The sequence below is a fragment of the Hemitrygon akajei genome, chromosome 17 (genome assembly GCF_048418815.1).
Source record: "Hemitrygon akajei chromosome 17, sHemAka1.3, whole genome shotgun sequence".
Taxonomy (NCBI): Eukaryota; Metazoa; Chordata; class Chondrichthyes; order Myliobatiformes; family Dasyatidae; genus Hemitrygon; species Hemitrygon akajei.
Window position 1 is genome coordinate 60,961,270 of NC_133140.1, and position 26,777 is coordinate 60,988,046.

At 39.1% G+C, this 26,777-nt stretch overlaps 1 protein-coding gene across 2 annotated transcripts in view; it reads left to right on the forward strand.

Moving 5' to 3' along the window:
- terfa (telomeric repeat binding factor a) overlaps positions 1 to 22,860 on the forward strand; it is a 38,816-nt gene extending 15,956 nt beyond the window's left edge. For both annotated transcript variants that reach the window (XM_073070275.1, XM_073070276.1), the window contains exons 6-10: positions 6,651 to 6,802; positions 8,663 to 9,067; positions 9,754 to 9,848; positions 14,179 to 14,234; positions 22,296 to 22,860. In XM_073070275.1, the coding sequence (XP_072926376.1) occupies positions 6,651 to 6,802; positions 8,663 to 9,067; positions 9,754 to 9,848; positions 14,179 to 14,234; positions 22,296 to 22,454 (867 nt within the window). In that variant the 3' untranslated portion in view covers positions 22,455 to 22,860. The remainder of the gene's footprint in view (positions 1 to 6,650; positions 6,803 to 8,662; positions 9,068 to 9,753; positions 9,849 to 14,178; positions 14,235 to 22,295) is intronic.
- The last annotated feature ends 3,917 nt before the right edge of the window (positions 22,861 to 26,777 follow it).

The window sequence follows — 26,777 nt, forward strand, 5'->3', positions numbered from 1 at the left end:
CCCCATTGGTGTACCTGGTAGGGCTCTGAAAGCCTGTGCCAACCAACTGGTGGATGTGTTCAAAGACTTTTTCAATCTCATATTGCTATATTCAGAAGTTCCAGCTGCTTCAAACGGGCAGCACTCATACCAGTGCCCAATAAGAGCAGGGTAAGTTGCCTTAACAACTATTGTAATCAGTAGCAATCAGTGCTTTAAGAGGTTGGTTATGGCTAGAATCAACTCCTGCCTCAGCAAAGATCTGAATCCACTGCAATTTGCCTACCGCCACAGTTGGTGAACAGCGGATGTAATCTCATTATTTTTATTAAGTGGCCTTGGATCACCTGGCCAATAATAATGCTTATGTCAGGCTGCTGTTTATTGATCATATCTCAGCGTTTAACACAATCATTCCAACAGGTCTGATCAAAAAGCTCAAACCTGGGCCTCTGTACCTCCCTCTGCAACTGGATCCTCTACTTCCTCACTGGAAGACCATAGTCTGCAGATTGAAAATAACATCTCTACCTCGCTGATATTCAACAGTGGTGCAACTCATGGATGTGTGTTTAACCCACTGCTCTACTCTCTCTACATCCACAACTGTGTGGCTCAAATGCAACCTACAAACTTGCTTTTTGCATACTTGTAGAATGCCTTGGGGTTTTCCTTAATCTTGTCCACCAAGGCCTCCTCATGGCCCTTTCTGGCTCTCCTAATTTAATTCTTAAGAACCTTCCTGCTAGCCTTATAATCTTCTAGATCTCTATCATTACCTAATTTTTTGAACCTTTCATAAGCTTTTCTTCTTGACTAGATTTACAGCAGCCTTTGTACACCACAGTTCCTGTACCCTACCATCCATTCCCTGTCTCGTTGGAACGTATCTACACAAAACCCCACGCAAATATCCCCTGAATGTTTGCCACATTTCTTCCGTATGTTTCCCTGAGAACATCTGTTTGCCATTTATGGTTCTAAGTTCCTGCCTGATAGCCTTATATTTCACTCCAATTAAATGTTTCCCTAACTTGTCTGTTCCTATCCCTCTCCGATGCTATGGTAAAGGAGATAGAATTGTGATCACTGTCTCCAAAATGCTCTCCCACCTGACACCTGATCAGGTTCATATCCCAATACCAGATGAAGTATAGCCTCTCCTCTTGTAGGCTTATCTACATATTTTGTCAATAAACTTTGCTGAACACACCTAACAAACTCCACCCCATATAAACCCCTCATTCTAGGGAGATGCCAATCAATATTTGGGAAATTAAAATCTCCCACCGCAACAACCCTGTTATTATTACTCCTTTCCAGAATATGTCTTCCTATCTGCTCCTCGATGTCTCTGTTACTATCAGGTGGTTTAGAAAAAACACCCAGTAGAGTTAATGACCCCTTCCTATTCCAGACTTCCACCCACAGAGACTCCATAGACAACCCCTCCATAACTTCCTCCTATTCTGCAGCCGTGACGCTATCCCTGATCAACAGTGCCATGCCCTCACCTCTTTTGCTACCCTTACTGTCTTTTCTGAAACATCTAAATCCTGGCACTTGAAGTAGCCATTCCTGCCCCTGCACCATTCAAGTCTCCGTAATGACCGCAATATCTTAGCTCCATGTGCTGATCCATGCTCTAAGCTCATGTGCTCACTAAAGACCCTTGCAAACTTCTGCAGATGTACCTTGTTGAGCATTCTAACTGGTTGCATCACCATCAGGTATGGGGGTGGCCATTGTTCAGGACTGAAATAAACTGCAGAAAATTGTAAGCTCAAGTCAGCTCTATCATGGGCACTAACACCACAGCATCTAGGACACCTTCAAGGACTGATGTCTCAAAGTGACATTCATCATTAAGGATCCCCATCACCCAGGACATGCCCTCTTCTCATTGCTACATCAGGGAAGAAGTACAGGAGCCTGAAGACACTCAATGATTTGGGAACTTCTTCTCCTTTGCCATCTGATTTCTGAATGATGAACAATACCTCACTGCTTTTTTTCCCTCATTTTACACTAACTTAATTTAACTTTTTAAATATATAATATACAGTGCCTATAAAAAGTATTTATTCCCCTTGGAAGTTTTCATGTTTTCTTATTTAACAACATTGAATCACAGTGGCAGGGGTTCTCAAATGGCAGAGGTAGGTGTCCATGGCTGACAAGGGAAGTTATGAACTGCATGAAAGCCAAGGAAAGGGCCTATAAAGTAGCAAGAGTGAGTGGGAAGGTGGATGTTTTGTAAACTTTTAAAATCCAACAAAAGGCATAAAAACTATAAGAAGGGAAAAGATGAAAAATTAGGGCAGACAGGCCAATAATATAAAGCAGGATGCCAGAAGTTTTTTAAAATTATTATAAAGATTAAAAGGGAGATGAGAGTTGATATTGGACCACTGGAAAATGATGCTGCTAAGCTAGTAATGGAGGACAAAGAAATGGCAGATAAACTTAATGGGTACTTGCATCTGTCTTCACTGTGGAAGATACTGGTTGTGTGCCAGAGGTCTGTGAGTGTCAGGGAGCAGGAGTAAATGCCATTGCTAAAAAGTAAAATTGTAAAAAGTGCTAGGCAAACTGAAAGGCTTTAAGGTGGATAAGTCACCTGGAGCAGATGGACCATATCCCAGAGACCTGAGAGAGGTTGCTGAAGAGATAACGGATGCATTGGTCATGATCTTTCAAGAATCACTTGATTCTGGCATGATCCCAGGTGACTGGAAAATTGCAATGTCACTCCCCTCTTTAAGAAGGGAGGAAGGCAAAAGAAAGGAAATTATAGGCCAGCTAGCATAACCTGAGTGGTTGGGAAAGTGTTGGAGTCTCTTATTAAGTATGAAGTATTGAGGTACTTGGAGACTAATGATAAAATGAGTCAAAGTCAGCATGGTTTCTATAAAGGGAAATCTTGCTTGACAAATCTGTTAAGAGTTCTTCGAGGAAGTAACAAGAAGAGTGGACAAAGGAAAGGCAGTGGATGTTATTTTACTTGGATTTTCAGAAATCGTTTGATAAGGTGCCACACATGAGGCTGCTTAACAAGATAAAATCCTATGGCTTTACGGGAAATACAGTGGCATGGATGGAGGAATGGCTGACAGGCAGGAGGCAGCAAGTGGGAATAAAGGGGGCCTTTTCAGGTTGGCTGCCCTGAGTAGTGTTCCTCAGAGGTCGTTATTGGGACTGCTGCTTTTCTCATTGTTTGTCAATGATTTGGATAATGGAATTGATGACTTTGGCAAAGTTTGGGGCTGAGACAAAGGTAGGTGGAAGGGTAAGTAGTGCTGAGGAAGTAATGCAATTGTAACAGGACTTAGACAAATCAGAAGAATGAGCAAAAAAGTGGCAGATGGAATAACAGTATTGGGAAATGTATGATAATGCATTTTGGTAAAAGGAGCAATATCTAAATGGGGAGAAGATTCAAACACCAGAAGTGCAGAGAGACTTGGGAGTCCTCATGCAAGACTTCCCGAAGGTTAATTTATAGGTTTTGGCAGCTTGGGGCCTGTACTCACTGGAATTTAGAAGAATGCAGGGGGATCTCATTGAAACCTATTGAATGTTGAAAGGACTAGATAGGGTGGATGCAGAGAGGTTGTTTGCTAAGGGGGTATCCAGAACTAGAGGGGCAGCCTCAAAATTGAGGGGTGACCTTTTAGAACAGATGTAAGGAGAAATTTTTTTAGCCAGAGAGAAGTGAATCTATGGAATGCTCTGCTTCTTCTGCGTGGAGGCCAAGTCCATGGGTATATTTAAGATGGAAGTTGATCATTTCCAGATCAGTCAGGGCATCAAAGGATATGGTGGAGAAGGCAGATGTATGGGATTGAGTGGGACTCTGGATCAGCCATGATTCAATGGGCTGAAGGGCCTGATTTTTCTCCAATGTCTGAGATTTAATTTGTTTTTATTTTGACACTGATTAACAGAAAATGGCTGAATATTCTCTGAATAATTCCATTTTGCCTTCCTGATTATGCAGGAAAGTGCAACTCTTGCTGACCTGGGAGCTGATCTGAAGTCAGCATCCCGATCTCTCAGTCGTGCCTGGACCTCTGCCATATCATAGAAACAGTCCCTTTGGCTCAGTTCATCCAAGCTGATCTAAGCAAAACTAGAGTAGACCTTTGGATTACTACATTTAAAAAAAAAATCAAGCTAGTCTCATTTGCCTGTGTTTTTGACCCACATCTATCAAACTTCCTGCCCAAATGTCTTCTAAATGTTGTTATTGTATCTGCCTCAACCACTTCCTCTGGCAGCTCTTTCCATATGCATACCCACCTCTGTGTGGAAAAACACAAAGTACAATGCAGATGCTGTGGTCAAATCAACACGTACAAAAGCTGGATGAACTCAGCAGGTCAGGCGACATCCGTTGACTGCTCAGTTACCCCATCAGGTTCCTTTTAAATATCCCCCCTTTCACCTTAAACCTTTGTGAGTTCTTGATTCCCAAATCCTGAGAAAAGAACTGTGCCTGAAAAACAACTCTCCATCTTCATCCTTTTCCTTCTACCATCAAACCAATTCTGTAAGCCGTTCTCTAGCTGCCCTGAATCCCATGCAGTCTAACCTTCCAGAGCAGTCTACCAAGTGAAATCTCATGGAAGTTTGAGTGTACTATGTCCACTGCCTTGACATCATTGACCATTGGATACTACATTTAAAAAAAATCAAATTCCATAGATAACCCATGCACAAAGCTGTGTTGAATATCCCCAATCAATCCCCGTCTTTCTAAATGCATGCATATTTTATTCCTTAGAATCTTCTCCAATAACTTGCCTACCACAGATGTTAGGCCTACTGGTCTGTAATTGCCAGGTTTTTCTTTGCAACCTTTCTTAAATAAAGGCAAAACCTTGCTAATCCTCTGGACTTCCAGCTTCTCACTCATTGCCAACAATGAAGCTTGTATCTCAGTTAGAGCTTTCTCGATTGCTTTGCTGGCTTCCCATATTGTTCTTGGGGTACCTGATAAGCCTCAGAGATTTATCTGCCCTCATATTTTAAGATGTCTAGCACCTCCTGTTTTTATGATGTGGACTATCTTCAAGATATCCTCATTAACTTTCACGAGTTTCCTGGTGTTCATGTCTTTCTGACAGTAAAATAGAGGAGAAATATTTGCTGAGCACCTTGCTCATCTCCACACATAGATGTCCACTTAGATATTGAGGGGACCTTTTTCTTCCTCCGAGTTACTACTTACCACTTTATACAATTAAAATACCTTTTTTTTTGGATTATCCTTAATTTTCTCTCCCTAAGCTATCTTGTGCCCCCTTGCGGTCCTGCTTTCTTCATATAATTCTGCATCCCTTACTTTCCTCCAGAGATTCACTTGATGCCAATTACCTGTATCTGAGCCATGTCTATTTTTTTAAATTTTCTTTGACAAGAGAGTCAGCATCTCTTGTCATTCCAGGGTTCCCTACTCCTGCCAACTTTGCCTTGCCCTTCATTCTGAAAGAAACATTCAGACCTTGAGCCCTGTTATCTCACTTTTAAAAGCCTCCCTCTAATCCTGATGGATTTCCCTCTAGTTAACGCCGGCAAGTTCCTGCCTAATAGCGTCAAAATTTGCCTTGCCTCACAATTTAGGACTTTAATTTGAAAACTCTTTCCAGTCCTGGCACAGGCTTGTATCAGAGGCAATTTCTTTTACCTTGTTTGCTGACACAGATGCTGGCTACCCCTCTGCTGCTCCAGTGGATTTCTCATAGTGTCCAATGGGGCAAATAAACTTGTCTTACAGATTTTCCAGTTTTCTATTTAGAAAGTCTGCTTGTTGAGCCTACATTGTAATACAAAGTGCACCAACTCCCCAATCCTTGCCCAAGTGAATGTGCAAAATACTTGGGAAGTAAAATGAAACAATACCATTGAAGTTAGCTGCAATTTTTGATTAAAATTTTAGCATATGAATGTATTTTTACATGCTGCTTAACTTTTTAAAATCTTTTTAAACTTGCCTCATTTTTTTTAATGTTCATGTTACGATAGTCCTAAGATCCCAGCAAGCTCAGTGCTGTGGTATACAGCACAACATTATGCTGAAGTAGTAGAAAACAATGCTTTGAGCTGAAGACTGGGCTGAGATCAAGTGTCCAGTTATTTCAAGGCTCAAGAAGCCTTGATTAATTTGTATTAATATTGAAAGATCACTACTATGTGTGTTCTTTATAAGCTCTGAAATTACTGAGATGATTACCCATTTCCATTTTCTTTTGCCATTTCAAACACTGGAGTATAAATGAACTACTCGGTTATGTCTTACTGCTGACTCAAATCATTTTTTTCCTTCCAAACTTGTCCATGTTACTGGTTTTCAAATTGTTCTGACATCTCTAGCAGATAACAATCTTTTTAGTAGCATGGTTAAGCATTCTGTTCATTTCCTTTTTGTAAGGAGTACAAAAGAAATGATGGTTGTAGTGGTGGTATTGGAAATAATGTTAAAATGGAAAACATTATCCTAGTTCTCTTATTAGTTTGTTATGGTGGCAATAAACAATATTCTACAGGGCTATAAAATTAATTGTTCATGTAGGTAGAATAATCTGTTTATAAAGTTTTCATAAATCAAGTGGATTCCTTGACAAAAGCAGCTAAAGAATAAACATAGACAATTTTTTTTACATTTTCAGAGTGCAAAGAAATCTACTTCGAGCACTGCAGAGACCCAAAATGAAGAAGTGAGATTGGTCTCTAATCAAGCAGCCTGTCAGAACTCGCAGCCTTCTGATGGGAATAAATGCTCATCAAGTGCAGAGGATAAATGTTTTATATGTTCAAGCAGGTCATTGGAAGTTTTTTTTTCACCTTTTTCTCTGTGTTGCAGTTTAATCATTTAGGCAGTGGCATGGGTAATCATATTGAGCAGGAGTAGTAGACAGGTTGTGCAAAATTCTTGAATTAACCTCTGCAACAATTTTTTGGCTACTGCTAAGAGTTTCTTCGAGGAAATATGGTATCCACTTTTATCCTTTGTATTTAAAGTATTTGTAGTGGAAACAATGCAGGAAAGGTTCATAATGTTGATTCAGTAAATAAAAAGTTTGAGTAAGTTGGAAGTATACTCAGTGGTGTAAGGGAGAATGAGAGTCTTATTGAAAGATACAATTGTCTGGAGGGTGGGGGGTATGAACAGGGTAGATATGGACTCTGAAGCTAGCATAATAGCTTCAGTATGAAAGGTTGCCCACATCAGTGGCGATGAAAAGTAATTTCTTTGAGTTGTATATATTCGGAATTCTTTTCCCCAGAGAATTGTAAAGCTGACCACATTTGAGGCAGAGACTGGCTGACATCTAAACTACAAGGAAGTTGATGACTATAGAGAGGGAGCATGAAAATGTTACCACCTCTACCACTTCCTCTGGCAGCTCGTTCCATTTACCCCTACATTGTGTGTGGAATGTACATCCCAATGAACAAGAATGGTGTTCATAGAAGGACACCATGGAGGAAACCACACTCTCTTTGTAAAAAAAAAAACAAAACACACGCATTGCTATATGTCCCAAGTTTGCAAAAGACCATTTGGTTGTTCTGCAATGCTTCTGGGACAATGTTCCTTGGACAGGTAAGACAAAAGTTGAACTTTTTGGCAGAAATGCACATTGTTATATGTGGAAGAAAAGGGGAGGAAAACTGCATACCAACTCTAAAACCTCATCCCAACTGTGAAGCATAGTGGAATGAGCATCATGTTTTGGGGCTGCTCTGCTGCCTCAGGGCCTGAACAGCTTGTAATCGTTGAGGGAACACCAATTTCAAAATTGTACCAAGACATTTTACAGGAGAATGTCAAGGTAGCAGTCCGTCACCTGAAGTGTAATATAAGTTGGGTATTGCAGTAAGATAATGATCGGAAAGAGAACAGTAGATCAGCAGAATGGTTTAAAAAGAAAATTCATGTTTTGGAAATACTGAGTCAAAGTCCTGACCTTGATCCGATAAAAATGTTGTGGAAGGACCTTAAGCAGGCAGTTCATGGAAGGAAGCTCACCATATCCCAGAGTTGAAGCAGTTTTGTTAGGAGTAATGGCCTAAAATTCCCCCAAGCCAATGTGCAGGACTGGCCACCAGTCACTGGAAGTATTTGGTTGAGGTTATTGCTATACAAGGGGGTCACACCAGTTACTGAAAGCAAAGGTTCACATACTTTTTCTTCCAACAAATGCATGTAATATTGGATCGCTTTTCTCAATAAATGAATGAACAAGTATAATGATTTTTGTGTTACTTATATAACTGGATTCTCTATCTAGTTTTAGCATTTGTGTGAAGCTCTGATCACATTTATGCAGAAATGGAGAAAATTCTGCACAAACTTTCTAGCACCTCTGTATTAATCCAGTTATGGTCTCTCTCACATCATGCACAGTGGTAATGTGACTTCAATTTTTTAAAAAAGAATATTTTTAAAAAAATTACTGACCAGGCCTATATAGCCACCTTAGCTAGATTTTTCTCATCAGCAAATCTTAGCAATGTTTCATTTGGTTCACTTGGCCAAATTATTAATTTAGATTGTCAATCAATGTATGGTGACGGTAAAATTGATAGTTTATTTGACTGTCTAAATGTATATGTTTAAATATTTAAGTCCTGAGAAGCTGTGTTTAATAACATGATACTCTTAATTTCTTTCTAGAGTGGAAGCTCAGCCTGGCCTCCCTTGCAGTTTCACAGCCCTGCAAACTGCATTCTGTGTCCTTCATAAATCAACAGTGGATCCAGTGGCATTGTTTAAAAAATTGGATAGGTTGGATTTTCAACTGTGTGAGAATAGTGAAACGCAAAACAGGATAAGAAGCACCAAGGAGAAAACTAAGGCAAAGGAGATTCAACAATTCAAAAAGCCAAATGCAAATTGCATACAGGCTGTTTCTCGGTTTATTATCGATCCTGACAGTCAGGATGAGGTGGAATGTGTTGATACCACACCTGATGACAGAAGAGATATCAAAAATAATAGAGAGTGTCCCATTAAACTACGCAATGGAAATAGCACTTTAGAAGAAATTGCAAGTCAAAGAAACAGCCAGAAAGCCAAGAGGTAAGTATTGTTCAACAATTGAACTCTAAATTTTGTATTGAACTTCCTTTTGCCCTTTTTCCTGTCACTAACTTCAGCTGGAATAATATTTATATAGCCCTATGATACCTTGGGTTGTATCTGCAACTCAGACTGAATGAGTTTTGAGCTTATTTGAACATGGGGACACGTTTCCCTGGCCTCCTTGTCCTCAGTATCCACATTTAATCTCTACTGTTGGGGATCATAAGACAATATTGAGGAAAGTGAACCCCAGCCAACTAGAGTTTCTCACCTCTGGCCGGTTTTACTGCTTTTCCCAAGGACGTGTACAAATGTCTGACCGAGTTATAACTTGGAATGATCTCTTTACTCCTAGAAAACTTGTGTAATGGTTTAAGTTCAGCTACCATCAAATATATCACATTTGTATCCAAATATTAATTTGGCTGCAATAGGCATTAGTGTTATTTTGCTTACATCATCAAACCCAATCATTGGTTTCTGTTTCACTTTTGCTGTAATGCAAGCACTAATATATTGCTCACATTCTTCTTTGGACATTTAATATAATGGGGATAAGGTTGGGGAGGAAAAGTGGTTAAAAAAATAATATTGTCACTTGCTACATCGTGGGAAGGTTTTACTTTGGACAGCAATGCTTTTGTTAATGATTGATGTCCTGTTGTCTTCAATTTGCTAATTAGGCAAAGGTACTTGGAGAATCCTGATATAGTTGAGAATAAGGAAGACTGGAGTGATGAAGAGCTTCTTTTTGATGTACCTCGAAAGCTTTCAGTTCGTGAGTAAAAAAGTACTTTGTGAATATTGTTCCTTCACTGTGAAGGATAAGCTACCTCTTGATGGTAAACATGACTTGTAAGGTGTGAGTGACTTGACAAGTTTGTAGTTAAAAAAAATTGAGAACTTACTCAGCTTCAGAGGGGAAAGTAGCAAATCTTTTGTCAAATACCAACAGTAAAGACAATCTTCACAGAAATCCAAAGCACTGCAGGAGTAACTACCAAGGAGAATAACAAGTCTCCAAAATATTTCTCAAGCGGATCTCTAAAGAATTTAAGAAGAAAATAGTAAAATATTTTGAGGTCCTCTATTGGTTGGGTTTAACGATGGATATTGCCTCCTTGCTGTGTATATGATATGCAAGTAAAATATTTGAAGATAGGAAAATGTAGATTATTGGGGTGTTACCTTGATGTATATAAAGGAAAAATGAAAATTGATCATAACACTTATGAGGGAAGCAGAAAAAAGGCAATGTTTGGATTCTTAAGGCAGCATTCATGGTATGTGCTGTTTGACTGTAACATTATTATACTGGGGACGTCACGTGATGACGTAGGATCGAGACGTGGAAATCCAGCTCTCCCGTAAAAAACCAGTAAAATAATGTTTAAGTGAAGAAAAGTTAGTAAATACTTTTTTAAAAATTACTTATAAACTACTCAGGATTGTCTTAAGATATGTCTCCTAAACAGAAGCAGAAGAAAACTACTACTTTGAAGACAACACAAGTTGGAAAAGAATCAAGGCTGGCCACCATGGAAGAGCCTCGGGCTCAAGTACATTTTACCTCTGGCGATACAGAACAGGAAACTGCGGCAACATCAACCGTTTCCCAAAAAAAAGAGCAACAGGAATTGCGCATGCCTGAAGGAAGGGGCATGCGCAAACATGAGCAACCCAAACTACAAATCCCAGCTATGATCGGAACTGAAAGTGAAAGTGAATATGAGGTGGAATCAGATTCTCTGGATAAATCAGACGAAGATGAAGAGACAAACAAAGAAGAACAACAGGAAGAGGTTGGAGGTGATATTGGAGACATAAAAAAATCTTTGGTGCAAATAATGCATGAATTGAAAGCATTAAAAGTAATAAAAAGTTATTAAAGATATGAAGATTATGTTTGATAAAATGATGAAAAGACAGGACAAAATGGACAAGCAAATTTAAAAACTTGGAAGAAACAACGGGAGACACCATTGATAGAGTAAATAAAATGGAAGATATTATTTCTGCCTGGACATCAGAAAGAAAACGGTTGTTGGAAAAAGTGGATGTACTTGAAAATTTTAGGAGGCAAAATAATATTAAGATTGTTGGACTTAAAGAAGATATAGAGGGAGAGGATCCAATAAATTTTTTTCAAAAATGGATTCCAGAAATTTCGGAAATGGAAGAAGGAACCCAGTTAATTGAAATTGAAAGGGCTCCCAGAGCCTTAAGATCAAGACCTCAAGTTGATCAAAACCCACGATCAATCTTGATAAAATGCTTAAGATATCAAGATAAAGAAAAGATCCTGAAGGCGGCTGCCCAACGTGCCAGAAGGAGAAACGGGCCATTGATGATAGAAGGAAACAGTTCTTTTCTATCCTGATATAAGTTATGACCTTTTGAAGAGAAAGAAGGAATTTAACCCAGCGAAAAAAGTTTTATGGGAAAAGGGTTATAAATTTATATTGCGCCACCTGGCAACCCTGATAATTTTTTTGGATGATAGAAAAAGAAGATCTTTTACTGATTATCGGGATGCGGAAGAATTTGCACAAGAACTCCCAAATATTGGCTAACCACAGCCAAAGATTTAAAAGTGAAACGGATTAAAGATGAAGACAGGGACAGTGAATGGAGTTGATGGATGTTTAAGGACAGAAGAATATTTAAATATATTCTTAATTATATGATACAGGGGGAGAAAGGTAAAAATTTGAGAAATATTAATCGAGAGTAGTGATATTACTTTTTTTTCTCTTATATATACTTTTTTATGTTACGGGGGAGCTGGGGGAACTTGGGATCGATTGCTACGGGATTCACGTGTGTAATCATGGCGATTGCCATGACCTGTACAACGGAGGGGGGTAATGTTGTGTTTTTTTTATTCACAACAATAGTATGGGGGTATTTTGTTATTTTTTTCTTTATAATCTATTTTTCTTTAATTTTTATTTCTTTGCCTGGACAATCGGGGGGGGGGGGGGGGAGACACATAGCAACACGGAGAATTTTAAAAAGATTCCCCAAGGTACTACAAAAGTTGAAAAGTTAGGTATTACTATAGACTGGAGTAACCCTGTTAAAAATAATGACTAATTTACTGAATTTTTAAAGTTTTAATGTTAGTGGGCTTAATGGATCGGTGAAAAGAAAAAGAATTTTAACATACATTAAGAAAATGAAAATAAATATAGCTTTTAGTTGCATTCCATTTGAAAAAAATACTTATAATTTAAGAGATGAATACGAAATACTTCTGAAAATTTGGCGCCTTTATTTACAAAAGATAGGATTAAATATATAGGTGCTCCGAAGATAAAATTATTGGTTATTTGGGGAAAGAAATAAATATATATACTAAAGCTATTATGAACTCCATGGAGCATGTGGGGATCTTCCGATATCCAGGCATTCTTTCTTTCTTTTCTCTTTTTTTTCCTCTTTTTACAGGGATATGTTAGGGGGGGAGGGGAGAAGGGTTGATAATTTTTTTTTCCTTCTGTAACCATTTGAAAATTCAATAAAAAAAAATTTGTAAAAAAAAACATTATTATGCTGACTACCAAAACACTCTTACATGTCCATAAATGTTTGAATATCATAGGATTTAGCTAGCTGAATAATTTGTCGTGGCATTAACTATCAGAATAACACTGAAGCTTCACAAAAACAATGTTTATTAGCTTCTGACTGAAAAATCTTGAATTAAATATGTGTAGAACTGACAAAATAAGTTAAGAATCGTGGTGTACTGCAGTACAAAATAAGGCCCTACAGTCCACATAGTCCATGGTGACCTGTTTTCTGCCTGGTTCTGGATCGTAGCCCTCCATACCTCTCTCATCCATGTACCTATTCAAAATTCTTGAACTTGCATCCAGTACTCCTGCTGACAGCTTGTTCCTCACTCTGAGGGAAGTTCTCACTGTTTCCTCTTAAGTATTTCACCTTTTATTCTAAACCTATGACCTTTAATGCTAGTTTATCCAACCTCATGGGAAAAGGCTGCACCCGATCTATAACACTTATAATTTTGTATACCTCTATAATATCTCTCCTCATTCTCCCACACTCCAGGGAATAAAATCCCTGAATTCTTATAACTCAAGAACCAAAAACATCCTTGTAAATTCTCTCTGTATTCTTTCAAGCTTATTGATAACTTTCCTTTAGGTCAGTGACCAGAACTGCATATGATGCATCAACTTCTCGTACAACTTCAGCATAGCATCCCAACTCCTATACTCAGCCTTTGATTTATGAAGGCCAATGTGGCAAAAGCACTCTTTATAATCCTATCTATCTCTGATGATACTTTCAAGGATTATGGATCTGTTTTTCCAGATCCTCTTATTTTACTACATACCTTTTAGAGCTCTATTATTCACAGTGTAGGTCTTACTTTGGCTTGTCCTGCCAGAGTGCAACACTTAACACTTGTCTCTTTGAATTCTAGTTATATCCACCAGCTTTTCAAATTTGAATCTTGTTCATGAAAAGGCTTGATTAGTCTTGCCACTGCCATAAAACACTGGCACTGAAAATTAACTATTACCTGTGCAGAGTTACAAATTGTTTGTTTTGAACAATCTTGAAGTTTTTTTGAAAAGTTAATTATAACTGTATACTTTTCATTTTTCTCTCAATGAACAGTTCTCCTTTCTCTTGCATGTTGTCTTTCTATGTAAGTAAATTATATTTCTTCCTTAGTACCTACCTACTGTGGGTACCTGTACTCATTACTTCAACTGATTAGCTAAGGAAGAAGGCAGTTGCTTGTCATGTTCACAAAGATGACTTTATCCAGGTCTGCATTTCTAGCAACCCACAGGACGCAAAGCAATTTGACCTTAGACATACAAGGTTATGTGTAAGTAATAACAAACTCATTTATATGTTCTTGTATGTTGCTTATTCAGTAAAGGTGTCTTCTTAGCACATCGCAAAGACAGGAGAACGGGATTGAGCAGGAAAATAAATCAGCCATGATCGAATGACAGAGCAGACTCATTGGGCCAAACGGCCTAACTCTGCTCCTATGTCTTATGGTTTTGTATGTAAAAATTCCCACACTGGCTATTATTGATCTGCTTTATTTTCTTACACAGCGAATGGAAGAACCTCACCAACAGAGAGTAATTTTTCATTATCAAGCAAACGTCAGGTAAGTTGGTTACCTTGAAAAATTAATGATTTACAATAACATCCTGAAAATTTAAGTTGGTTTGTGCACAGTTTACTATAAACTGAATTGAACTGCAAGTCTTACATCGTTTTGAATTTCCTTAATATGCTCTAGCAAATAGTATGAGCATCAGGAATAGACTACATTGAGTTGATTACTTTGATTAAATATTCATATTTAAAATCTGCTTTTTAATTTATAGCACATCCATTTGACTAGTGGTTACTTCTCTAATAATTTTCCTTTTCTTTCTGTTTTTTGTTTGGTGACAGTACTGCAAAAATCCTTAATGGTTTCTACATCAATTGAAAATTAAGACAAAATAATCTATCAACATAATACAATAACTGTCAGAGAGACGGTTTTGGCAGTTGATTTATTACTGTTACATGTACTGTGATACAGTGGAGAAACTTTTACATGTCATCAATGCAGATCATTCTGGATATAAGTGCATTGGAGTATTACAAAGATAAAATCATTAACAGGATACAGTATTTCAGATGCAGAGAAAGTTCAGTGCAAGAGACAAATAAGATTAGATTGAGGATTGAAAGATCAAGAATTTGTCTTTATTGTTCTAAAGGCCTTATAATAGCAGGATAGAAACAACCCTTGAACCTGGCGGTGTTTGTTTTCAAGCTTTTTTTTATCTCTGCCTAGTGGAAGGTGTGAAGGACTTTTTATGAGGCACTAATTTCATTGATTCCTTAAAAAGGAAAAGACCCACTGGAATGTGTATCCTATAGACCTATTTCTTTACTGAATGTAGATTTTAAAATCCTCTCTAAGATTCTAGCAAATAGGCTTGAGAATATCTTGCCTATTGTTATTTCAAACGATCAAACAGGATTTATAAAAAAATAGGTACTCACATTTTAATATTTGAAGATTGTTAAATATCATTTATTCCCCTTCAGCCAAAGAATCTGAATGTATTATATCTTTGGATGCAGAGAAAGCCTTTAATAGTGTGGAGTGGCCTTATCTATTTCAGGTTTTGAAGAGGTTTAATTTTGGTCCAGGATTTATTTCCTGGTTTAAATTGATTTATCATGCTGCGGTTCTGACTAATAATCAAAAGTCTCCTTATTTTAGATTATATAGAGGTACCCGTCAGGGTTGTCCCCTCAGTCCTTTATTATTTAATTTGGCTTTAGAACCACTTGCTTATTGCTCTTAGGGATTCTAATTCTGTGCAGGGTATTAGGAGAGGGGATAAATTACATAAGGTTTCGTTATACGCGAATGATTTATTAGTTTACATTTCAAATCCTAGGAAATTTATTCCTCTTATGTTATCTATATTTATGGAATTTGGTATTTTTTTCTGGATATAAACTTAATTTACATAAAGTGAATTATTTCCTATTAATAATTATTCTGATTATTATGATCAAATACCTTTTAATATTGCCAAAAACCATTTTACTTACCTTGGTATCAAAATTACTAAAAATTTTAAAGACCTATATAGGTATAATTTCTCACCTTTAGTTTAATATACTCAACAGGTGCTTTCTAAATGGTCACCTATGTCGATGTCATTGATAGGTCGAATAAATGCTATAAAAATGGTTATTCTACCAAAATTTTTATATATATTTCAAGCAGTTCCCTCTTTTGTTCCAAAAACATTTTTTGATAAAATAGATTCTCTGATTTTGTCTTATGTTTGGAATAATAAAAGCTTCAGAGTGAATAAACTTTTATTGCAAAAATCAAAAAAAGATGGAGGACTGGCTTTAGATTTTATTATTGGGCAATTAATATTTGTTATATTACTTTTTGGATTTATGATATAGACGACCAAGATCGCCCTTCATGGTTACAGCTGGAGGAAAATTCAGTAATGGGGTTTTCGTTAGCTGCTTTATTAGGAGCTCCCCTTCCGTTTTCGCTCTCCAGAATAGGTAGACAAGCTCTCAACCCTATTGTTAAGCATACTTAAAAAAATTTGGTTTCAATTTCGTAGATTCTTTGAATTAAATGATTTTCTACTTTCTAGTAATATTTATTCTAATTTTTTAAACCATCAACTTTGGATAAGGCTTTTTGAACATGGAAAATTAAGGGAATAAAAACTTTTTTAGATTTGTTTTTTACAAGACTGTTTAATGTCTTTTTCACAGTTAATGGATAAATATGATATCTCTAATACACATTTTTTCAGATATTTACAGGTTAGGAATTTTTTACGTGATTTTTAACCAAATTACCCCTCGGCCTGCTCTTTAAATTTGGCTTATGCTATTTTTCAGTTTAAACCTTTTCAAAAGCGATTGATAGCTATCACTTATAAACAGTTAATGAATGCTTGCATGTCGCCTAATGATAGGGTTCAACGCACCTGGGAAGTAGATCTTCAACATTCACTTTCAGATAATCAATGGAGTAAAATTTATTATTTAGTCAATAATTCATCTGTCTGCGCACGCCATATCTTAATTCAGTTTAAGATAGTACACAAGGCCCATATGTCCAAAGATAAATTGGCGCATATCTTTCCTAATAGAAGCCCTATTTGTGACAGATGTAACGCAGAAGTGGCTACTCTAACTCATATATTTTGGTCATGTGTAAGTTTAAACAATTTTTGGAGGGATGTGTTTGGAATATTATCTAGTTATAGATGTGGATGTTCAACCTAATCCACTTACAGCAATTTTTGGGATTATTCCAGAGGAAGCAAGCAAAGTGTCTGCTTCCGTCCAACGTGTGATAGCTTTTTCAACTTTACTGGCTAGGAGAGCTATTTTGCTACACTGGAAAGAATCTAATCCACCTACTGTTTTTTATTGGCTCTCCTCCATTATGTCATGTCTGAGCTTGGAGAAAATTAGAAGCCGGACATTTGATACATCCTTTAATTTTGAACAAGTCTGGTGACCCTTTATTCAATATTTTCACATGATTTTTATTTATTTATTTATTTATTTATCTTTATTCTCTTTGGGGAAAATCCTTATCCGTGAAGGTTCGGAAATGACTGGAAGGATTTTTTTTTCTCTTAAAATTTTTTTTATCCTTAATTGGACTGCCCAATCTTTCCTTTTCTTTATTTTTTTCTTTTTCTTTTTTTTGTTCCAATTTAGTTAGTGGGGTTTTTTTCCTTTATCAATAAAATTTCCAATTTTTTTATGATTGCTATGAGGAGTTGTAGTTTTTTTGACCATTGTATATAAAACAGCATAATATTTTACCTATTTAATTTTGACATTATATACTTTCTGTTTTTATTATTGCTGTTTATATGTCTTATATTATCTGTTTGCTAAACTCCTCTGATTTGTATATTCTTTATTTGAAAATCGATAAAAAGATTTAAAAATGAAATGAAATGTGAAGGACCAGGGTATGCATAAAACTGGGAGAGCAGGTAAAGGTAAAAAAAATTAGGGGTTTTATTACCCAAAATGTTTACAAACTCAACAGAACTGATCTAGAGTCCAAACTTGAATCAGCTAAACAGAACAGAACTTGGTTACAACAACATAGTAATTACACCTCAAACCAAGAGACCTCACTCGTTTGCTGACTGCAGGTTTATATTCAATGCTGGCTAGTCCATAGTAAATTGCAGGGGAGAGAAAACATTCCTCTCCTTAAAAAGATACGACATAAATGAAGCAGCTCCAGAGAACACCCCTCTGGCTGTAGCAGAATGGCACAAAGCAATTATCCAGCCCCATCTACTTAGGCTGGTGTAATATAACAGCTCAGTCGTTTACCAGATTGTCAGGAGGTGGGTTGGCTACAGGACACTTTAATATGCCCAGTTGATGGTGTGGCTGGTAATTGCAGCCACCACAGAAGGGATGCATTCTAAGTGAGAATGAGATTGATGGGAGGCTCTTTGATCACATTGGCTGCTTTCCTGGGGCAGTGGGAAGTATAGAAGTGTCCATGGAAGAGAGGCTCATTTTTGTTATGTCTACAACTCTGTAATTTCTTTGATAAAACAGTTGATGCACCAAGCTGTGATAAATCTGGATAGGATGTCTTCTATAGTGCACCTATAAAAATTGTTGAGGGTGTACCACAATATGCCAGATTTCCTTAAGTTTTCTGTGTAAGTGGAGGTGCTGGTGTGCTTTCTCAACCATAGTGTCTACATGGTTGAACTAGGGCAAGCTACTGTTAACATTTACAGCTAGGAACTTAAAGCTGTCAACCCTCTCCATGTCAGCAACATTAACAAATGACAGGGTGTGTACTCCACCGCACTTCCAGAAGTCAGTGACTAGATCTTTTATTTTGCTGACATTGAGGGAAAGGTTGTCTTAACACCATGTCACAAACAAGAGAAAATCTGTAAATGCTGGAAACACACACAAAATGCTGGAGGAACTCAGCAGGCCAGGCAGCATCTATAGGGGAGAAAGTATAGTCAACATTTCATCTGAGACCCTTCGTCAGAAAAAAAGATGAGCAGATATAAAAGGTGGGGGAGGGGACAGAGAAACACAAGGTGATAGGTGAAACCCGGAGGGGAAGGGATGAAGTAAAGAGCTAGGAATTTAAATTGGTGAAAGAGATTCAGTGCTGGAAAAGGGGGATTCTGATAGGAGAGGACAGAAAGCCATGGAAGAAAGAAGAGAGGGGGAGGAGCACTAGAAGGAGGCAGCCAAGGAGAAAAGGTGAGAGACGAAAGGGGGGAAGGAGCATTAACAGAAGTTTGAGTAATCGATATCCATGCCATCAAGTTGGAGCCTACCCAGACAGAATACAAGGTGTTGTTCCTCCACCCTGAGTGTGCCCTCATCACGACAGTAGTAGAAGCCATGGATTGACATATCGGAATGGGAAGTGGAATGGTCACTGAGAGATCCTGTTTTTTTTTCTAGTGGACAGAGCGTAGGTGCTCGGTGAAGTCTTTTCCCAATCTACGTCTTACTTTCACTATGAATGTCCAGTCCCTATACGCCCATCCCCCACTAGGAAGGCCTCAAAGCTCTCTGTTTCTTTTTGAACACCAGACCCAACCAGTTACCCCTCCAACACCACTCTCCTCTATCTAGCAGAACTTGTCCTTACTCTTAATAATATCTCCTCTGGGTCCTCCCACTTCCTTCAAATAAAAGGTGTTGCCACGGGCACACACACAGGTTCTTAGCTATGCCTGCCTTTTTTGTCAGCTACATGGAATACTGTATATTCCAAGCTTACACTGCTGTCTGTCCCCCACTTTTCTTACGATACATTAACGACTGCATTGGTGCTATTTCCTGCACCCACGTGGATCTCGTCAACTTCAACTTTGCCTCCAACTTCCACCCTGCCCTTAAATTTACCTCGTCCATTTCCAACACCTCCCTCCCCTTTCTTAATCTCACTGTCTCTATCTCTGGAGACAGCTTATTTACTGATGTCTATTAAAAGCCCACAGACTCTCACTACCTGGAGTATATCTTCCCATCCTGTTACTGGTTAAGGCGGGTCCTGGCGCCTTAAACCAGTGCTTCGGGTAGATGGAGCTTGTCAGCCTGGGAAGGCAGTCCATCTAAGAGAGGGAAAACTCTGATTTCAAACCTCCACTGCCTTGCGGCCATACCCACTCATAGGAAAGGCTTGGGGAGTAAACCCTGAGGTCAAATCTGGAGCTGGAGTCCCTAAGACAGTCCGACATCGTCTTCAACCTCACTCTGGCAACTCCTGCGACAACACTGGTGCCAAGCAGCATCAGCCTTTGCCCTTCCCTTGGACAACATCAGTGGTGTGGAGAGGGGAGACTTGCTGCATGGGACAACTGCCAGTCTTCCATACAACCTTGCCCAGGCCTGTGCCCTGGAGAGGGCACAGATCCATGGTCTCATGAGATTAATGGATGCCACACACACTTGTAAAAACGCCAACCCCTTCTCTCAATTCTTCCATCTCTGCCATATCTGCTCTCAGGATGAATCTTTTCTCTCTAGAACAAAGGAGGTGTCCTTTTTCAAAGAAAGGGGCTTCCCTTCCACCATCAATGGTGCCCTCAAACACATCTCTTCACTTTCACACACATCTGCTCTTACCCCATCCTCCTACCACCCTACCAGGGATAGGATTCCTCTTGTCCTCACCTACCACACCACCAGCCTCTGTGTCCAGCACATAGTTCTCTGTAACTTCTGCCATCTCCAACAGGATCCCACCACCAAGCACCTCTCCTCCCCTCCCCACCCCACCCCCACACTGCCTGCTTTCCGCAGGGATCACTCCCTATGCAACTCCCTTTACCATTCACCCTTACCCACTGATCTCTCTCCTGGCACTATCCTTGCAAGCAAACAAAGTGCTACGCTTGCCCCTACACCTGTACCATTCAGGGCCCCAAGTGGTCCCTCCAGGTGAGGTGACACTTGTGAGTTTGTTGGGGTCATATACTGTGTCTGGTACTCCTGGTGTGCCCTCCTGTATATTGGGAGACTGTCTTGCTGAGCACCTATGGTCCTTCTGCCAGAAGAAGCGGGATCTCCCTGCGGCTACCCATTTTAATTCCACTTCACACTCCTGTTCTGATATGTCAATCCATGTTGTGACAAGGCCACACTCAGGTTGGAGGAACGCTTTGTTGTATTCAGTCTGGGTAGCCTCCAACCTGATGGCATGAACGTCGATTTCTCAAACTTCTGGTGATGACCCCCACCGTTCCCCATCCCCTTTTCCCTCTCTTACCTTTGCTCCTTGCTTGACCATCGCCTCCTGGTACTCCTCCCCCCCCACCCCTTTCTTTACTCCGTGGCATTCTGTCCTCTCCTATAAGATATAGGATTCCCCTTTCTCCAGACCAGTATCTCTTTCACTAATCAAATTTGCCAGCTCTTTACTTCACCTCTCTCCCTCCAGGTTTCACCTATCACCGTGTGTTTCTCTTCCCTCCCCCCACCTTTTAAATCTACTCCTCATCTTTTTTTCCTCCAGTCCTGCCGAAGGATCTCGGTCTGAAACGTCAACTGTACTTTTTTTTTCCATTGATACTGCCTGGCCTGCTGAGTCCCTGCAGCATTTTGTGTGTGTTGCTTGACACCATGTGTGAGCTCTCCATCTCCTTCCTGTACTCCCAACTTGTTGTTGCCTGATACCTGTCCCACAGTGGTAGCGTTATCTGCAAACTTGTAGATGGAATTTGAGCAGTAATTGGTGTATAGTGAGTAAAGTACGGGCCTGAAGCAGCTTTGCGGGATGCCAGTGTTAGGGATAATCACGGATGAGGTAATGCTGCTTATCACAACCCTCCCCCCCCCCCCCCCCACCCAAATTTAAAACTGCTTGTATTATCAGTGATAGATTATGCTTAGACTGTTGCAATTAAATGCTTAATGTGTTGGTAAGCAGTGGGCATTAGTTACCACCTCAACCCATCTATTGTCCAGGTTTTGCTGTTAACATAGGCCTTTGCACTGTCTGGATGCTAGAATTATGAAAATCAGCAGTATGAACATATTAATACACTGTAGTGATTCAGATGGTTGTGGGGTAAGTGAACATTTAAATGATCATTCTCTTACTGTTTATTAGCAACCCAGCAGCTTGATTCATATTGTAGAATGCTGCTCAGTTTGAAAGATAAATACTTATTACCACCCTTATTTAGTATTAACATGGGCACAAAATTAAATTGGTTTTCATAAATAAATAACTTTACAATATTTTGAGTTGAAATTTGTAATTCTAAAAATCTATATTAAATGATGTCAAAACATATGCACTGATGTGAATGTACAGCTTTAATTCCACACCATCATCTCCTGAATGCTAATCAAAATGCTTCAAAACCTGTGTCTCTAAACCTCCCTCTAAATTGAATCCTTGACTTCCTCAACAGGAAACCACTATCAGTGTGGATCAATAATAACATCTCCTTCTCGCTGTCAATCAGCACAGATGTAGTTGGGATGCATACTTAGCCCAATGCTCTATTCTCTCTACACATATGATTGGCTCGGGTTTTCATAAAAGTCACTCATCATTAGTATCCCAATCTTAAGTCAGTACTTAGGAATTTTATATCCAGCCACCTGAATGTTTTTGGTTTATTTTTCAATTATTTTCCAGAAATGGACAGTTGAAGAAAGTGAATGGATTAAACAGGGTGTACAAAAGTTTGGAGCAGGAAACTGGCTGAAGATCCTGAAGCATTATCCATTTTGTGACCGCACTAGCGTCATGATTAAAGATCGGTGGAGGACAATGCAAAGGCTTGGAATGACTTGAAAAAATTTGCTCTTTAAAGAGTTTTTCTATTTACCATACATAAACTGTAAAAAGCATTGTTTTTTATTATATGGGAAAAGTAAACTTTTGTATTTATTATAAGAACGAAAAGAAGTAGAATCTCTGCTTGGTTGCCTCCTTATTTCATGTGAGCATGGTTTGTTGAAGATATTTGTGTGCATAGTATGAACATTAATGCAAATATTTTCATCCGTAAACCTCTGCAAGATCTTACAATAGTACCAATTAAGAAAAATAGAAGTTTTAGGTTCCTTTCAGTGAAATATACTACCAGGATGTTTTAATTTTGTGAACCAGATCTGACTTGTCATACTTAATGTAAATGTGCTGAGTACACTTGATGTTTCAAGATTCATCATCAGATAATAAATCAATTTTGTTATAATTTTTAGATTTGTGATCTTCTGCAGTTCTGCATTAAAAAAAAAACTGACTTTTGTTCTTCAGGAAATCTTAATAAAACCCTTCACCATAAGTTGGTACTGTTTCTCTTCTGTTTTTGGAGAGATTCTGTATTTTATCACCAGCTGCAATAATAGGAAATGGTGCTGCTAGTTTATTTGGCCTCTGTGTATCAATGTAAGGGCAACATTAATAGCTTGTCCTGAATTGCCTTTGAAAATTGGTAATGGGCACGTTCCTTGAACAGTTGCAGTTCATATGGTGGAGGAACTTCCACAAAGCAGCATGATAAAGAGCTCCAGAGTTTACAAATCTGAATGCAATGCTGCTTGAGGGAAACCTGCAAGTGGAGTCTGTTGCAACGCACATGAAATGCTGGAGTAACTTTAACAGGCAGGGCAGCATCTAGGAAAAGAGTACAATCAACATTTTGGTCTGAAATGTTGACCACACTCTTTTCCTGGATGCTGCTTGGCCTGCCGAGTTCCTCCAGCATTTTGTGTGTGTTGCTGGGATTTCCAGCATCTGCAGATTTTCTCTTGTTTATGGTGAAGTCCGTTGCTGTTGTCCTTGCTGGTAGAAGTTCTGTTGGAATAGCCTAGCTCAATGACTACAGCACATTTGGTAAATAGTTCACACAGTAGCCATGTTTGTGCAGGGCTTGGAGGGAATGAATGTATAATAAGACCATAAGATGTACAAGAAAAATTAGGCCATTTGGCCCATTTAGTCTGCTCTGTCATTTCATTATGCTTGTTTCATTTCCCTCTCAGACCCAATCTCTTGCCTTCTCCCCATATCCCTTCCTGCCCTGACAAATCAAGAATCTGTTAACCTCTGCCTTAAATATACCCAATGACTTGGCCTCCACAGCTGCTGGTTGCAACAAATTCCAAGGATACACCACTCTCTGGCTAAAGAAATTCCAGCTGAACTGCCATCTATTCTGAGGCTGTGTCCTCTGGTGTTAGACTCCCTCAATAAAGGAAACATCTGTTCCATCCGTTCTGTCGAGCCTGTCAGCATTTGGTTGGTTTCAATGCAATTTCCTCCCCTCATTCTTCAGAATTCCATGAGTACAGGCACAGAGCTATTGAATACTCCTCACATGATGAGCATTTGAATCCCAGAATAATTTTCGTGAACCTCTTTTGAACCCTCTGCAATGTCAACACATTATTTCTTCGATAAGGGACCCAATACTGCTCAATACTCCAAGTGAGGCCTCACAAATGCCTTGGAGAGCCTCAATATTACATCCTTGCTTTTATATTCTAGTCCTCTTGAAATGATTGCTAATGTTGCATTTGCTTTCCTCACCGCCAACTCAATCTGCAAATTAACCTTTAGGGAAAACTTGTATGAGGATTCCCAAGACCCTTTACACCTCAGATTTTTGAATTTTCTCTCCATTTTGAAAATAGTCAACCCTTTTATTTCTTCTACCAAAGTGCATGACCGACATTTGATACACTTCCGGACACTGTATTCCATCTGCTACCCCTTCTGTAGCGTCTCTGCTTCCTCAACACTACATGTATCTCCACTTATCTGCAACTTGGCCACAAAGCCATCAATTCTGTCATCCAAATCATTGACATATAGCATAAAGAGAAGAGGTCCCAACTCATACCCCTTTGGAACCCCACTATTTACTGGCTGCCAACCATAAAAGGCACCCTTTATTTCCATTTTGTTGCCTCATACCAATCAACCAATGTTCTATCCATGCTTGTATCTTTCCTGTAATACCATGGGCTTTTGTTAAGCAGCCTCAAGTGTGGCAACTTGTCAAAGGGTTTCTGAAATCCAAATACACAACTTCCACAGGTTCCCTTATGTCTATCCTGCTTGTTATTTCTTCAATGAATTCCAATAGATTTGTCAGGCAAGATCTTCCCTTAAGGAAACCATGCTGACTTCGGCCCATTTTTATCATTTGCCTCTAAGTAATCTGAGACCATGTCCTTAACAAGGAGGTCAGGCCTGAGGTCAGACTGACTGGCATATAGTTTCCTTTCTTTTGCCTCTCTCCTTTCTTGAAGTGTAGTGACATTTGCAATTTTCCAGTCCTGCAGAACCTATTGTTTCTTGAAAGATCATTGCTAATGCCTCCACAACCTCTGAAGCCACCTCTTTCAGAACCCTTGGGTATAGGCCATCTGGTCTAGGTGACTTGTCTACCTTCAGACCTTTCAGTTTCCCAAGCATCTCCCTTGTAATGGCAATGCTACTAACTCACTCGTGCCCCCAACCCTTGAACTTCCGGCATACTGCTAGTGTCTCCCGCAGTGAAGACTGATGCAAAATACTTGTTCAGTTCGGCTGCCATTTCCTTGATCCCTATTACTAAGTCTCCAGGATCATTTTCCAGCAGTCCAATATCTACTCTTTGCCTCTTTTACACGCAATATAGCTGAAGAAACTTTTGATATCCTCTTTAATATTAGCTGGCTTACCTTTATATTCCATCTTTTCCTCCTTTATGACTTTTGTTTTTGGTTGTCTTCTGTTGGTTTTTAAAAGCTTCCCAATCCTCTTAACTTCCCACTATATTTTGCTATACCATATACCCTCCTTTTGGCTTTTACGTTGCCCTTGACGTCTTGTCAGCCACAGCTGCATCATCCTGCCTTTAGAATACCTCTTCTTTGGGATTTATTTATTTTGCACCTTTTGAATTGCTCCCAGAAACTTGAGCCATTGCTGTTCTACTATATTCCCTGCTAGTATTCACTTCCAATCAATTTTGGCCAGCTCCTTGCTCATGCCTCTGTAATTCCCTTTACTCCAATGTAATACTGACACATCTGACTTGGCTTCTCCTCAGTTTGCAGGGTGAATTTTGTCATGTGATCACTGGTCCCCTAGTGTTCCTTCACCTTAAGCTCTCCAATCAATTCTGAACTTTTCAGTCACGATTCAGTGATGCCCACAACATTATACATGCAAATCTGTAAATGTGCTACATGTCATCTACTTTATCCCGTATACTGCATGCTTTCAAATATAACACCCTAAGTCCTGTATTCATCGCTCTTTTTGATTTTGTTCCCCCTTTTACTTTGCAACTCAAACCTGGACTGCAATTTTTGTCCTGTCATCAGCCTCTCCTTGCTAGCAGTCTCACTACACACTGACCCTGTTTGTAAACCAACTCCCTATCATTCTGATTTCCATCCCTCTGCCAAATTAGTTTAAACCCTTCCCAAAAAGCTCTAGCAAACCTTCCCGCAAGGATATGCATCCCATTTGGGTTCAAGTGTAACCTGTACTTTTTGTACAGGTCGTACCTTCCCCAGAAAAGATGCCAGTGATCAGAAATGTGAGCCCCTGTCCTTGTTCCATGCATTCATCTGCCTCATCATCCTACTCTTACCTTCACTGGTGAGTGGCACAGGCAGCAATCCAGAGATTACTACCCTGAAGGTCCTGCTTTTCAGCTTTCTACCTTGATCCCTAAAATCTTTATTCAGGACCTCCTCACCCTTCCTACCTACAGTAAGTCATTGCTGCCAATATGTGCTAAGACTTATGGCTGCTCACCCTGCCCCTTCAGAATGCCGCAGACCCAATCTGAGACATCCCTGACCCTGGCACATGGGAGGCAACATATCATCTGGGTGTTTCCATTGTATCCACAGAATCTCATCTCTATTCTTCTATGAAATCTCCTGTCGCTACTGATGTGTGCTTGGCGTATTTTTCAAACAGACTACTTTGTCCTTGTTGTGTAGAGCTGCTTGAATTGAAGCTGAATTTACCTGCAGTAACTAATTTGAGATTCCACTGTTGACTTGGGCCTTGCAGATATTGCAAGGCTTTGGGTTACATGCAGCAGTATATCTGTCCTCCAGCATATTCTTGTGACCACTATTGATATAACATCCTATTGAATTT